The sequence below is a fragment of the Chelon labrosus genome, assembly GCF_963514085.1.
Source record: "Chelon labrosus genome assembly, chromosome: 14".
In the NCBI taxonomy this organism is placed as follows: domain Eukaryota; kingdom Metazoa; phylum Chordata; class Actinopteri; order Mugiliformes; family Mugilidae; genus Chelon; species Chelon labrosus.
Window position 1 is genome coordinate 19,678,979 of NC_140347.1, and position 14,408 is coordinate 19,693,386.

Below are 14,408 nucleotides of genomic sequence, written 5' to 3' on the forward strand. Positions count from 1 at the left end.
GTCCTTTTTTTTTTTTTTTTAGTGAAAACAGTTACAACTTGTGATATCTTTGAAGACCTTGCAGACAAAACTAGCTCCTGTTATGTAATCATATAAACAGTAGTTCTGTTGTTTTTCCTGATAATTTTATAGTTATAACTTGTTTTCAGTTTCTGTTTTTTTTTTCCAGTTACCGATTACCACCAGCGTGGCTGTTGTCGTTTGAAGCCTGCAGCCTTATTTGCTCAGCGTGTTTTGGGATGGATATCAATTATTTAAGTGTTGTTTATGTTCAACTCAAAACAGGAACTAATTTATGCCGAGGTCAAGAAACAGACATGAAAGTGGTTTCTAGGAGGGGGAGTGTAAATTAGTTTAGTGAGTGTTTCCGTCGTCTTTCACAGGTCTCTCTAAATAATTTCCCCTGTTACTTGGAGAGAATAGAAGGAGAGGAAATCTATTAAATAAATATGAAATTAGTGTTGATACAACAAGTGAAATGAATCCACCCCTGGATAAACATAAAATCAGAAGCACTGGTTTGTTGAAACCGATTTTTGTTATTATTTCTGATCTGTGACAATAATACCTAAATGTCTTTAATTAGTTAATTAATTGTTCAATTACCTAATCAATTATTTTTTCTTTTTTGTTTTACGTCTGGATTAGACAAGTATACTGATCTACCATAAACATTATGACCCCCAATAAAAGAAACACACGTAGTTCTAGTTGTCTTTTATGCAAAAGTCTAAGAATTACTTTGACAACCACAGTCAACAGGTGAATATGGTGAGTGGTATTGTATTTATATAGCACTTTTCTTCCTACATCGATCAGGCATAACATTATGACCACCTTCCTTATACTGTGTAGGTCTCCCTTGTGCCTCCAAAACAGCTGTGACTCAACCACCACAGAGTCCAGACCTTAACCCCATTGAGAATCTTTGGGATGTTCTGGAGAAGTATTTGCTCCCATCATCAATACAAGATCTTGGTGCAAAATTTATGCAACACTGGATGGAAATAAATCTTGTGACATTGCAGAAGCTTGTCAAAACAATGCAGCAGCGAATGTGTGCTGTAATCAAAGCTCAAGGCGGTCCAATGAAGGTTAATTGGTGATTTTAACTATGAGTGTGATTGACTGGTGACCGATCTAGTCGAGATTGGATAGACTCCAGTCTCCTTCAAGCCCTTGAAAGCTTAAGCAGGTATAGCTGGTATGGTAACATTTAAATGTCAAATTAATGGGGAATATGTATATGTGTGTATATATATAATAAAATTAATTTTTCCATTGGAATCCAAGATTTCTGAAGAGACTGTCGGTGAATTTGGATGGCAAAAAAAAAAGGTCAAGTATCGCAAATTATGCCGCAGAATAGTTACTATTCCTAACGCTGCATAAGGATTATATGTAATCATCAGTGCCTTCTGAACATACATCTTCAGGAAAGTACATCACTGAGTGGTAGATTCAAATACCAGCGGGGATTATCATGAGTGGAGGGCACAGGCAATTGGATAAAGAGGCCCCGCTTTCTAAACCTCATTAACATTTAGAGCGTATTATTCTGGCAAATCACATGCTGAGCTACGACTCAAAAGTTATGGTTCTTCAAAAAAAAAAATAATAATAATGAGTCGTGACAAGAATAATGAATCCAATGCTAAATGGGTTACAAAGGAAGGAATAAATAATAGAAAAGAGAGTGAATAAAAGCTTAGAAAGAAGTGAAAGAAGTGACGGCTCATAAATACAAACAACTATTTGATGAACTGCTGCAATCTCAGTGCAAAACAATCTCCCTGTAACAAGTTATTTTAACTGCACCACGATGCTCATAGTTTCCTCTGTTTTAAAATGCTGTCATCAAACAATGCCGTCAGACAGTTTTAGGACAAATGGCAAACGAATGCTAACAACCCTGCATAATGATGCATCAATAACCCATAAAACTCATGAAAACACATAGAAAAAGTGAAAAGCTTTAGACGTATCATCCACCACAGCTTCACATGTATGAGACATGTGATTATAAACATAACTCGTTACAGCTTGTAATGATGGGATCACTGAGTTTCCTTATCTGCCCGCTGCAGGGAGAACATCCTTACCCCTGGCCCATGTTTTCATGCTGTCCTCTACCTCGCTGCTACACGCTGGACCCTCCAGAGATCCACCAAGACTCACAGGGTAAAAGAAACATCAATGTCCCCAATTTTAACTTTAAATTATGTGTTCCCTTTTTTCATCTATATTTTATCCCCCATGTAGACTCTGAGATTAGCGCATTTCTGGCTTCAGCAAAAGACACAAGGGACGACGAGAGCTGGATGGAGATCTGCCGGAGACGTTACTGCAAAGTTATGGCCTCAAAACCAAACATCCTCACTGGAAAAGGTGAGCCGCCGGTTCTCTGAGTAGAATCTAACACAAAAGACTTTTGTCACATGTGGGAAGCAACCACTAGCTACACCGACCAGGCATAACATTATGACCACCTTCCTAATACTGTGTAGGTCTCCCTGTTGCCTCCAAAACAGTTGTGACTCATCAGAGAATGGACATGGGCCTTCTGAGGGTGTCCTGTGGGGTCTGAAAACAGGATGTTGTTATTGGGGGCCTTTGGGTCCTGTGGGTTGAGTGGAGGGGCCTGCGGATCATCCCACAGATACTTGATCAGTTTGGGATCTAGTGAATTTGGAGGCCAGGTCAACACCTTGTGCTGTTTTTCATGTTTTTTTTTTAGTTGTTCCTAAACCGTTTTTGTCTGGGGATGGCTGCTGCCATCAAGGAGTGTCATTGCTATGGGGTGGGGAAGCCTGGTCTGGTCTAGGTGGGTGCTACATGTCTAAGTATCATCCACATGAATGCCAGGTCCAAAAGTTTCCCAGCAGAACATTGAATTGTCACATAATAGTCAATGTTTTTACTTCTCCTGTCAGTGGTTTTAATATATTTTAATATAAGTATAACATTCACTTACGTTTCCTCTCCAAGAATACATAAACCTGATGTCCATGAACCTTTTAAGAGATGTTACTGACAGCCACTTAAACCCTGCACTTACCTCTAGGTTTCCTATGTAGAGACACATAGCTGTGACAAAAATACATTAAAATGAAGGAGGACTGGCAGTCTTGTCAATAATGCATGTACTGTACTGTACTGTGATTGCTTCCTTTCATCACTATACTACTCCTGTAAAAGCTTCTACTCTCTTGCTCCGTGGCGCTCATTTAAGGCTTTTTACTGGAAGACTAGGATCAAGATTGATTATCTTTAAATCTTCCGTCTGCTGTTGAAGTGCTATTTTATTTGGCACATCATTAACCACGCAAAAAAACAACTGGCATTTCACCGTTCAGGAAAAACATTCAGCGAAGAAAATTGTAGCATTTGTAGCATGGGCTGAGGAAAAAATAAACCTAATTTCCTCAGCAATTAATTGAACATTTGCTTATGTCGGCGCTCTGCGTATGAAGACATTTTGATTATCACTTGTGCCTTCGACAGACTTCTTTTCAGCTCGAAGACGAAAACGATTAGCTAGACTATCTCTTCATCAAAATGCTTGCGATTAGCGCCCTTTCATGTTCAATACCTCACTATCGTGTCAGCTTATTGATTCCCTCGGCTGCATATCAATGTGACGCATTCAGCCAAGTGCTCAGAGTCACTGAGTTGCATTGTGCATCCTGCTAGAAGTTATAATCAGCGCTCATTGTCTTTTATAAACTGGCAGCCGGAATTGATCGTGGAACTGCACTTCTGTGTTTACAAAACACCTTATATGTGTCTCAATTTACATATCGATTCATGTAGAAAATACAAAAGGTGCACCTGCAACCTTGTGGCGTTTGGGTCAGGTGGAATTTAAATTAAGCGTGTGCAGGACAAACTGCAAAGATTATGGCCACAGATGCTCCACTGTCAGCTTGATGTGTCATTAAGTGACGTGATACAACTCACACACATCTGCAAAGGAAGTCAAGTTCAAGGAAATTCACACAGAAAGTGTTCTTTCAAATACCATAATATACACCGATAAGGTATAACATTATGACCACCTTCCTAATATTGTGTAGGTCTCCCTTGTGCCTCCAAACCGGTTGTGACTCATCAGAGAATGGATATGGGCCTTCTGAGGATGTCCTGTGGTGTCTGGCAACAGAATGTTGTTATTGGGGGCCTTTGAGTGGAGGGCCCTCTGTGGATCATCCCACAGATACTTGATCAGTTTGGGATCTAGTGAATTTGGAGGCCAGGTCAACACCTTGTGCTGTTTTTCATGTTTTTTTGAGTTGTTCCTAAAGCGTTTTTGTGTGTGTGCCTGTGTCAGGCTGCATCCTGCTGGGGATGGCTGCTGCCATCAAGGAGTGTCATTGCTATGGGGTAGGGGTGCCTGGTCTGGTCTAGGTGGGTGCTATATGTCTAACATCCACAAGAATGAATTCCAGGTCCAAAAGTTTCCCAGCAGAACGTTGAATTGTCACAAGATGGTCAATGCTATTTACTTATCCTGTCAGTGGTTTTAATGTTGTGGCTGATCGGTGTATAATGATGACGTTAACATTTTAGAAAGTGATGATTTAGTCATTCACCCATTCCACAAGTTAAAACAAGAGTTTCTTTGTCAGTTCTGCTCATCAGCTGCCTTCTCTGTGCTAGGTGCTTTTATCTCTATTACTTCCTCCAGCGTCCTCATCAGCCAGCGATTCGCTCCCATTTCCACAATTAGATCTTCAGTGACTGTGGGTGGTTTCTTTGCACGACAATACGATATGACACTAAAAGCAATGCTGACGGGGACAGTCAGGGGTAGTGAAGCCGCAAATTGATGCGAACAGATGCACATTTGAGAAGCACATTGTAGATATTACTGTACATATGTTTTCTGCAACCATCCTAGATGTTATGCTCCTTATTTTCTGAACTGTATGTATATATATGTGTGTGTGTGTGTGTGTGTTAATGACTCTGTGATGGCTAATCACACAGCAATGCTTACCGGGAAAGTATCTGTCCAGTCCACTTACAGCTCCTTAACGACATCCAGTAACCCCATGCTACGCACAGTCTAAAAATAGTTTGAGTAAAGCGGCTGACGTATTTGAATTTGGAAATTAGATTTTGCTTGAGTGCAATATTTACTGTAGCTGTCTCTTTTTTTATATTTTTTTTACTCTATTCAGTGCTGGCTGACCTTCTGGAGAAAGTTGTGGCCCATCTATCCAGCTCTGCCACCGAGTGCTTCTTCTCTCCGGCTCAGTACAAAGGTCAGTGGAGAAGAGCAACACATTCATTTTTTTTTTCTTTCTTGACAATTTACTCAAAGGAAAATAACTAAAGGGCACTCTGTGGATCAGTGAATTAAGCCAGATAGATTCTTTGTACTCCTGAGGCATAAATCTAAATTCTGTCCTTCTGCAACATATATAAATGTATAAGCATCTTGTCTTGGTGTAGTGTACTGCATGCCACTGTAGCTCTGTGGGTTTCTTGTTTGGACGGTGGTCTCCTTATTCAAACACTTGGAAAGGACTGGGTCTGGTTCACTCAGCCCTCAAATAACAAGGTGTGCAAGTCTGGTACATGTCACGGGTGAAGGTGGTAACCTTCCTATAAATCAGGTTCTTTTGGAATCAGTGGCAAGAGAGTGAGAGTGACAAACTGAGAGTGAGAGAGAGAGGTAGAGATACAATCCAGTCATCAAACATTGACTTTGCAGTTATATCAATACACTTGTGCACATATCTTTAAGACACTCGATTGGAGACATGAGCAAACCTGTCAATGAAGCCACTTAGTGGATGGAGTTAAGTCATGTGGCACGAGGCAGGGCCAACAGACCCAGTTAAACCCAAAAATGTTCAGGGAGAGTGAACCAGGAATGTCTTGGAGGGCAGTGATTCCCAATCAGGCTTAGGCCCGGGCCACATACACAGTAGATACAGTATATTCCCTTGTTGCTCATCTCTTTGTAGCTGACAGTTGTTTCCCTAGTAGACGTCCCAGGCTCTGATTACATAGATAACCCTCTTATATATTTTCCAGTGTTTACCATACAATGTTAATACTATGGCAATTCACCAGGGTCTAATTTACTCCACCATGGTCTCATAACTAATCAGAAATATTTTTGCACATTTTAAACAACCTTGTGCTTTCATTGTTTTTCCTATTGCTCCTGAAATCACCCTCCCTCCCCTCCCCAAAGCCGTCTCCCGCCAGACCCTTAACACACAACGGCCGCTCATCTGCTCTGTACTGAATTTAACCTGATGGAGAAAACGGCTCAGACAACTCACGTAGCATGAGAAGCTATTTGCGTTGTTCACTAATAAAAATTGATGTTACTGTCACTTTTTAAAACCCAATGATTGTGCTCTTGACTTTTTAGACCATAGAGATTTACAATTATTTAAAGAGAGTTGGTCAAAACCCAAAGGAAGCAACGTAAACTAATTTACTATAAATTAAATGTATTCACTGCATGCCAAGGCTCAACAGCTTATGTTTACCATTCCTGTATGAACTGCACAGACTACCACAATTTGTTGCTAAATCCAATATCTGCGTTATGATGGTAATTTAAAGACAGACTGATACAAAACAAATAACCTTATTCTATGCGCCATAATAGTTTATCATTAGTTTTCAACAGTGCCGTTTATTAAGACAGTAGTAGTAGTAGTACAGTTAACTACCAGCTACAGTTGTGCCGTATTGTATTGTTGAGACTGTCTGAGTGGAGCAAAAGTCTTGAAAGGAAGTTTTCCTACATCTCAGCTGGGGCTCATCAATCAACATCAGGATATCAGCAGCTTCTGATACATGGATGACCCAGGGAAGAGAGGGCAGGGCTATACACAGGCTTTATTTTCAGCAGGGAAGAAAACTGTTGACCTTGTTTGGGGATATTGCCAGGCGGCTTTGAGGAACTCTGAACTACCTCCTCCTCACAAGGTCAAAGATGGTGAACTTTGGTGCTTCTGGTAGAGTTCAGTAGCAGGACGCCAGGAGTGTAAAGGTTTTGTCTTGAGTTAAGACAAACTACTGTAGAGCTGTCTCCTCGGCACCATGTAGAAGTAAAAGACAGCCCCTGTGTTGAAAAAAAGTGGATTCCTACTTATTTTCGGAGCAGTTTTCTACCCCTGGTGAAAATGTGTTATTTCTCAAATCAAACGAATGAATGAGTTGAATGGTTCTGTTGCCACTGGGCTAAACAAACTGATCCGACTGATGGCAACCAGAAAGAAAAGGTGCTAATTAGTGAGTAACCAGGAAAAAAAAGTATAATTTCCTAAAGGTAAAGTGCAAATAGCTTATTTAGTCTTAATTTACATATATTTTGACAAAATGCAGTTAAAAATTGTACATACAACACAAACCCGTGCCCTTTAAGTGTAACATGATGTGTGCCATATTAGTTTAAATAATCACTCTCTATTGTATTAATGAGTTGTATGTTTTACATCAGTGTCATCACTGGAAATACTACAATTACTGAATCAGTGCAGCCTCTACTGACATCATTTTCTGATGTCTGTGTAATCGTTTGGCGCTGATTAGTAACACTATGATAATTAGGAGATTGTAATTTCTTTATGCTCTGGAGACCGTGAAGCCGAATGCAGAAATCAGACAGAGTCAAGTACAGCCTTAGTGTATGTAAAGCATAAATGCAGAGAGAAGTTGTGGCACAAAAACAAATCATTTGGTCAGCAGCTGGTCAGCAGTTTGGCAAGTTTGACTTCTACACAAGGTAGATGTTATTAGGTAGGATTATTAGCATTTGAATGAAACACAGATTTTGTAAGTCGTGAGCAAACAACAAACGGCTCATTATATGTTTCATTACAGCAGCGGGGTAGTATTTCTTCACATGGTTATTATTTTAGATTGATGGTTTAGAGTGATCTCTTGTCCTGGAAACATTTGTCAGACTTTTACGGCTGGCTAAAGTTTCAAGATTCAGCATTTTAAAGAGGCTGGTCACTATGTCAAGGAAAACATGTTATCAACGAGAGGCCTTGTGACAGTAAAGGGAGTAGACACGGGAAGAGACAAGGAAGATAGATAGGTAGATAGACAGGTGTGTGTGTGATTATAATATGTAAGAAATACACAGTAGTAATAGCCAGTTAGACCGTTGTAGACCACAGGCCAGATGGTTCCTCACAGGGAGGTGTTGTAGAGCCGTATGGCCTGAGGGAGAAACGACCTCTTCAACCTGTCCGTGGAGCAGGACAGAGACAGCAGCCTGTCACTGAACAAGCTTCTCTGTCTGACTGTAGTGTCGTGAGGAGGGTGGTGGACAACAGACCATGACTGTTAATAAAATTCTGAATACTGATGAAAGTTAATCGACATATGGCACAAGTGGAAACACTGTCCAGGAATTTAGGTCCTACCAACAAAATCTCTTTGCTGATAGTGGCTTGAAGCGTTGGGTGAAACCAGATGGAGAGACGACGTTGGTGGTGTTTTCTTGGAAACATCTAGGGTGGGATATACACTGATCAGTCACAACATTAAAACCACTTACGGGTGAAGTAAACTGCTGGGAAACTTTTGGACCTGGCATTCATTCCTGTGGATGTTACTTAGACATGTACCACCTACCTAGACCAGACCAGACACCCCCACCCCATAGCAAAGACACTCCTTGATGGTACCAGCCATCCCCAGCAGGATGCAGCCTGACACAGGCACACACACAAAAATGGTTTAGGAACAACTAAAAAACAAAAAAACATGAAGAACAGCACAAGGTGTTGACCTGGCCTCCAAATTCACTAGATCCCAAACTGATCAAGTATCTGTGGGATGATCCACAGAGGCCCCTCCCCTCAACCCAAAGGCCCCCACTAAGAGCATTGTGTTGCCAGACACCACAGGACACCCTCAGAAGGACCATGTCCATTCTCTGATGAGTCACAAATGTTTTGGAGGCACAAGGGAGACTTACACAGTATTAGGAAGGTGGTCCATATTTTATGCCTTATCGGTGTATATGCAAAGGTCACCTAGACGATGGAGCATCCGCTAACTGTTCTTTTTTTACTTTCCATAAATTGCTGTAAAATAAGTGGTTGAATGCAGTTTAATTCCCCAGAATCACCAGACCTTTTTTAATCTGTGCCACTTCCTGTTCAGACCAACACAGCCAACAACTATTAGTATTACTGTACGGATTTTCTCAGTAGGTAACCCAAAAGTGGCACCTTGCTCAGCAGTAAAGACCTTCCAGCAATTAGTGTGCTACTCCAACACATTAAACTTGACTCCCTTGTGCACTTTAATTGATTTTTATGCAAATGCATTGCACATGGTAATAGTTTTGTTTCCCCACACGACGGCATAACCTCTTCACACAGTATGCATTTTATTACATTTAGTGTCAAAAGGAGGAGCTAATTGTTCTTACCAGATGAGGCTGAAAAGTACAATCAAATACCAGCTGCATCAAAATGCCACAGAACATTCAGATTTGTGCCAACTCAATCTGGCATATCTAAAAAAAAAGAGAGTCATCTTTTAACCACAGCCTTTGTTTTACAGTATATATAATATTCCTAATAATCACAGCTGGTGTTATATCCAAGACTAATCTATTAAAAGACGAATTGAATCAGTCTAGTTTAGTGTCTCTGTGATCCAGGTGAAGAAAAAAAGAAAATAAAAAAATAAGAAATTACATTTCAACCTGCGTCAGAGTAAGATGGATTAGCTATTCAGCAACCTGTTGGAGGACACTCTTGTGATTCTTGTTCTGATACAAAAGAACCTCCTGCATGTTTGCACAAGATTAAAAGGTTTGAGGTGCCCCCACAGTGTATTGTGCAGGCAATGACTCTGGCAGGGGTCTTGAATAGAGGGTAGTGAGACTCCAGTGATCTCCACAGCTCCCCTAACGGCCCTTGGCAAAGCTTCGGTGCCACTGTTGCTGCAGCTTAATTACCAACTGGCCATGTAGTATGACGGCACTTGCAGCTCAACTTTGCTTCTGTGAAAGGTTGTGAAAATGTTAGTGTTAGTGTTGCTTGTTTTAGTTTCCTAAGAAAGTGCTGTGCCCAAATCAGATGGTGTCCATTGACCAAATGTGACTGTCTGAAAACTGCACTCCAAGGAGAACCAGATTGTTGTCCATGTCCATGAAGGAGCTGTAATAAAATAAGTATAAAATAGAATATGAGCACAGGGTATTTTTAATAACTCAGATTCAATGGATGATTAAGAGGTTACAAAAAGTAAACTTTCAAGCCTCATTTAAATTAAAATTACTGTGAGATGGAGCAGACATGAAGTTTGTGCCAGATTTGGGATGCACCAATAATTTCTTAACTGTCGAAATTTGTCTGCATTATTATAAATGTGTCTATTCCTTAAGACTTAGACTTTATTGATTGCTTGGTCACAGAAGCTCAGTTGCACATAAAAAAAACACTAGTAAAAAAGATAAATAGGTGTAAGTAAAAAAAAAAACAAAACTAAATAAAATAATAATAAGAAAACAAAACATATCTTTAATAAGTTTTAATATCCCTAGTGGTATTTGCCCACAGTGAATATATGATAATTATATGATAATTCTGTTAAATTTCACCCAACAGCATATTTTCTCAGTTTATATGTTGCAAGTATTTTGGTTTAACATTACACAAAATGCAAAGTGGTAGTTTAACTACTAGACAGCAACTAGGTTTGAGGTGTTAATATTTAAATAAGCTACTTAGCGACAGGAAAAAGCATTTTCCATGGTCACGGCACATTGAGCTGAGGATGTTTCTGAAGCAGCGAGCAGAGTTTGACAGACTTTGTAAGGATGCATGTTTATGAATATAGACAAATGTCCCTGAGCTGCTGAAGAAGAGCAGCTGAGAGGATTCACGAGTAAGAGAATTCTTTGGGATCAGATGTTATGAATTAGGAGGCAGTCACTTGTGACAAAAAGACAGATAATACAAGGTGGCATCCGTCTGTAAAATGCAGTCTAAATTATAGATAATAGTGAATGTGTTGGGTGCTTTCATTTAATATGCATATTTCAGTGAGTACAAAGCTTGTCAGCCAGAACCTTTTCTATTGAACTATTTTCCCATAGTGCTCTGGAAGGCTTTTATTGGTGCTGCCTTTGTACGTCCATCAACGCGGATGCGTTTTTCCTCCGAGGCTGGATGAAGAGTCTTAATTCTGAATGTTGGTTTTGATCATTTATTGATGACGCTCTGTCCAGTTTGTTGATTCTACCCCTAGAATTCATTTTTAGAAGAGTCAGTCATTTACACGGTTCCTTAACGCTAATATTCCTGTGGCAGTCTGACAGAGATATCTTTTGTTTTCTTTTAGTTTTGACATGGGCAGAGTTTAGTTTCTATTCTGTCATTTTGCAGTGAAAAGTTCAAAAAGACAGATTTATGATGGATTTAAGAAGAATAACTTAACCCTAAAGTGCGTATGATGAGTGATTCCTTCAGTTTTTCTGCAATTTCTTGTTGATTTATATATATTGTTGCTTTTAGTTCAGAGGCTGCCACATGTTTTTGTATTTCAGTCAGACGCAAAGTCTCAAAGTGTTTGTGATCTGTTTACTGAACAAATGTTGTTAGTGGGAGGCCATTGGGTCCTATGGGTTGAGGGGAGGGGCCTCTGTGGATCATCCCACAGATACTTGATCAGTTTGGGATCTAGTGAATTTGGAGGCCAGGTCAACACCTGGTGCTGTTCTTCATGTATTTTTAGTTGTTCCTAAACCGTTCTCGTGTGTGTTCCTGTGTCAGGCTACATCCTGCTGGGGATGGCTGCTGCCATCAAGGTGTGTCATTACTATATTACTATGGGGTGGGGGTATCTGGTCTAGTCTAGGTGGGTGGTACGTGTCTAGGTCCATACCTTTACCAGCAGAACATTTGTCACAAGATGGTCAATGTTATTTATTTCTCCTGTCAGTGGTTTTAATGCTGTGGCTGATTGGTACCATAACCATAAGTCTTCAAGCTAATGTTAAATGATTTACAGGTAAATCCTTAATGTATGACTATAACATCTTTCATGTTCCCTCTACATACACAGCTATTCCGTTTCAGTCTATAATACTCCTCACACCACAGCCTCAGAGGAGACCAGGCAGCTGTCAGGACTCCTGTTCTATTCTTCAATCTTCTACTTACATGGAAGTTTAAATGTATGTGTGTGTGAGGTGGATGAATACACAGTGGGACACCTCTGTGTGTCTGATTGACACAGACTGAAGTCTCAGCCACGCTATGGAGAGAGCAGACTCATCTACCAAGTATTAACCTCTGTCAGTTCACTTGTTCTGAGCTGGATCTCCTCACGCGTCACAGCCCTGACTCCTGACGACAGCTGCCCAGTAATCTCATTTATCTCGGCTGCTTCTTGAAACCCAGCTTGCTGGAAACAATGAGAGACAATCTTTTTATGAGCCTGTTGCAACTTAATAGCTCAGACAGAGATCTGTGCCTTCTCAGATGAATCATCATTTAAAGAAGATTTTCTCCCCATGGTCAGCCTTTGGTTAAATCAACTTATTTTCAGCATCTGAAAAACATAAGACACTAAAACACTGTTATATAAAAGCTGCTGTACTTGTTATTTCAAGGCAGTGCAACTTTTTATAAAAGGATAACAACTGGATAAATTAGTAAAATAAGGGAGCATTTAGTGGTTAGATGAGCCACAACAATATGACCACTGACAGGAAAAGTAAACGTTGACCATCTTATGACAGTTCAATGTTCTGCGGGGAAACTTTTGGACCTGGCATTCATTCCTGTGGATGTTACTTAGACATGTACCACCCACCTAGACCAGACCAGTCACCTCAACCCCATAGCAATGACACTCCTTGATGGCAGCAGCCATCCCCAGGAGGATACAGCCTGACACAGGCCAATTTAGAATCATCCGTTAACCTAACGAGCATGTCTTTGGACGTTGGGAGAAAGCCGGAGTACCTGGAGAGAACCCATGCAGACACAGGGAGAGCATACGAACTCCAGATTCGAAACAAGAACCTTCTAGCTGTGAGGCATCAGTGCTAACCACCTCAACCACTGTGCCGCCCAGGAACAACTCAAAAACAATGAAGAACAGCACAAGGTGTTGACCTGTCCTCCAAATTTACTAGATCCCAAACTGATCAAGTATCTGTGGGATGATCCACAGAGGCCCCTCCCCTCAACCCATAGGACCCAAAGGCCCCCACTAACAACATTCTGTTACCAGACACCACAGGACACCCTCAGAAGGCCCATGTCCATTCTCTGGTGAATTGCAACTGTTTTGGAGGCACAAGGGAGACCTACACAATATAAGGAAGGTGGTCATAATGTTATGCCTGATTGGTGTAGTTCTTCAGAGGATACCATATCACACAGTCTTTCCTTGCTACGGATCTGCAGATGTTTGGACATTGACACCCTGTTCACGACTGTTTCGCCTCCCACAAGGACATCCTTAAGTTTTGCAGACAACACCGCAGTGATAGGACGCATCACTGGCGGGGACGAAGCAGCCTACAGGAGGGAGGTGGACAGTCTGGTTGCTTGTTGTGAGGACAACAACCTCACCCTCAACACGGACAAAACCAAGTAAATGATAGTGGACATGAGGAAGGAGAGGAGCCCTCATCATCCACTGTTTGTCCGGGAGCTTGAAGTGGAAAGGGTGAGCTCACCTGGACACTGAACACCACACAGCTGGCCAAGAAGGCTCAACAGCGGCTGTGCTTCCTGAGGAGATTGAGGAAGTTCGACACGTCACCTAAGATCCTCTGCAACTTCTACAGCTGCATCATTCAGAGCATCTTGACCAGCTGCATCACTGTGTGGTATGGCAACATTACAGCCATGGAAAAGTCTGCAGAGAGTGGTGAAGGCTGCTGAGAGGATCACCAGGACTCAACTGCCCTCTCTATCTAGAAGCATAGAGTCCACAGGAGAGCTGTCTCCAATTTCATTGTACAGGGAAACATGTTTCTATACTGTGCACATGACAATAAACTCTGAATCTTGAATTTGAAGTTGTCAGAAAACTCAAAATAATCTCCCTGGTTTGTTTTGAAGCTTTCAACTGAGTTACACCATCCTTTAAAAAAAAATAAAAAATAACTAAAATCAATTTCATGCAGCACTTATTGTAGAGGCTTCACACATTGTTCGGTTAATGGGTTTCATAGATTAATATTTTGCAGGCCTCTTTATTTTCAGTGTTACTTGAGCTTTAATTTATCCAAAGCGAGAACTGATGTCTGAGATAAATCGCGGTGCTACTTTTCAAGAGTTTAAATTGTTGTCAACTTTAGTTAATCACCAACTGTATAAAAGACTCCACTGGCACCATGGAAAAGAGACAACAGGAGAGAGAGGGGAAAGGGTTGGTAGGGAATAAAT

At 40.8% G+C, this 14,408-nt stretch overlaps 1 protein-coding gene across 1 annotated transcript in view; it reads left to right on the top strand.

Moving 5' to 3' along the window:
* Nucleotides 1-14,408, top strand: part of tbc1d32 (TBC1 domain family, member 32) — a 73,730-nt gene that overhangs the window by 36,495 nt on the left and 22,827 nt on the right. Inside the window, exons 25-27 of the mRNA XM_084560275.1 lie at nucleotides 2,088-2,181; nucleotides 2,263-2,388; nucleotides 5,184-5,267. Coding sequence (XP_084416401.1) covers nucleotides 2,088-2,181; nucleotides 2,263-2,388; nucleotides 5,184-5,267 — 304 coding nt within the window. The remainder of the gene's footprint in view (nucleotides 1-2,087; nucleotides 2,182-2,262; nucleotides 2,389-5,183; nucleotides 5,268-14,408) is intronic.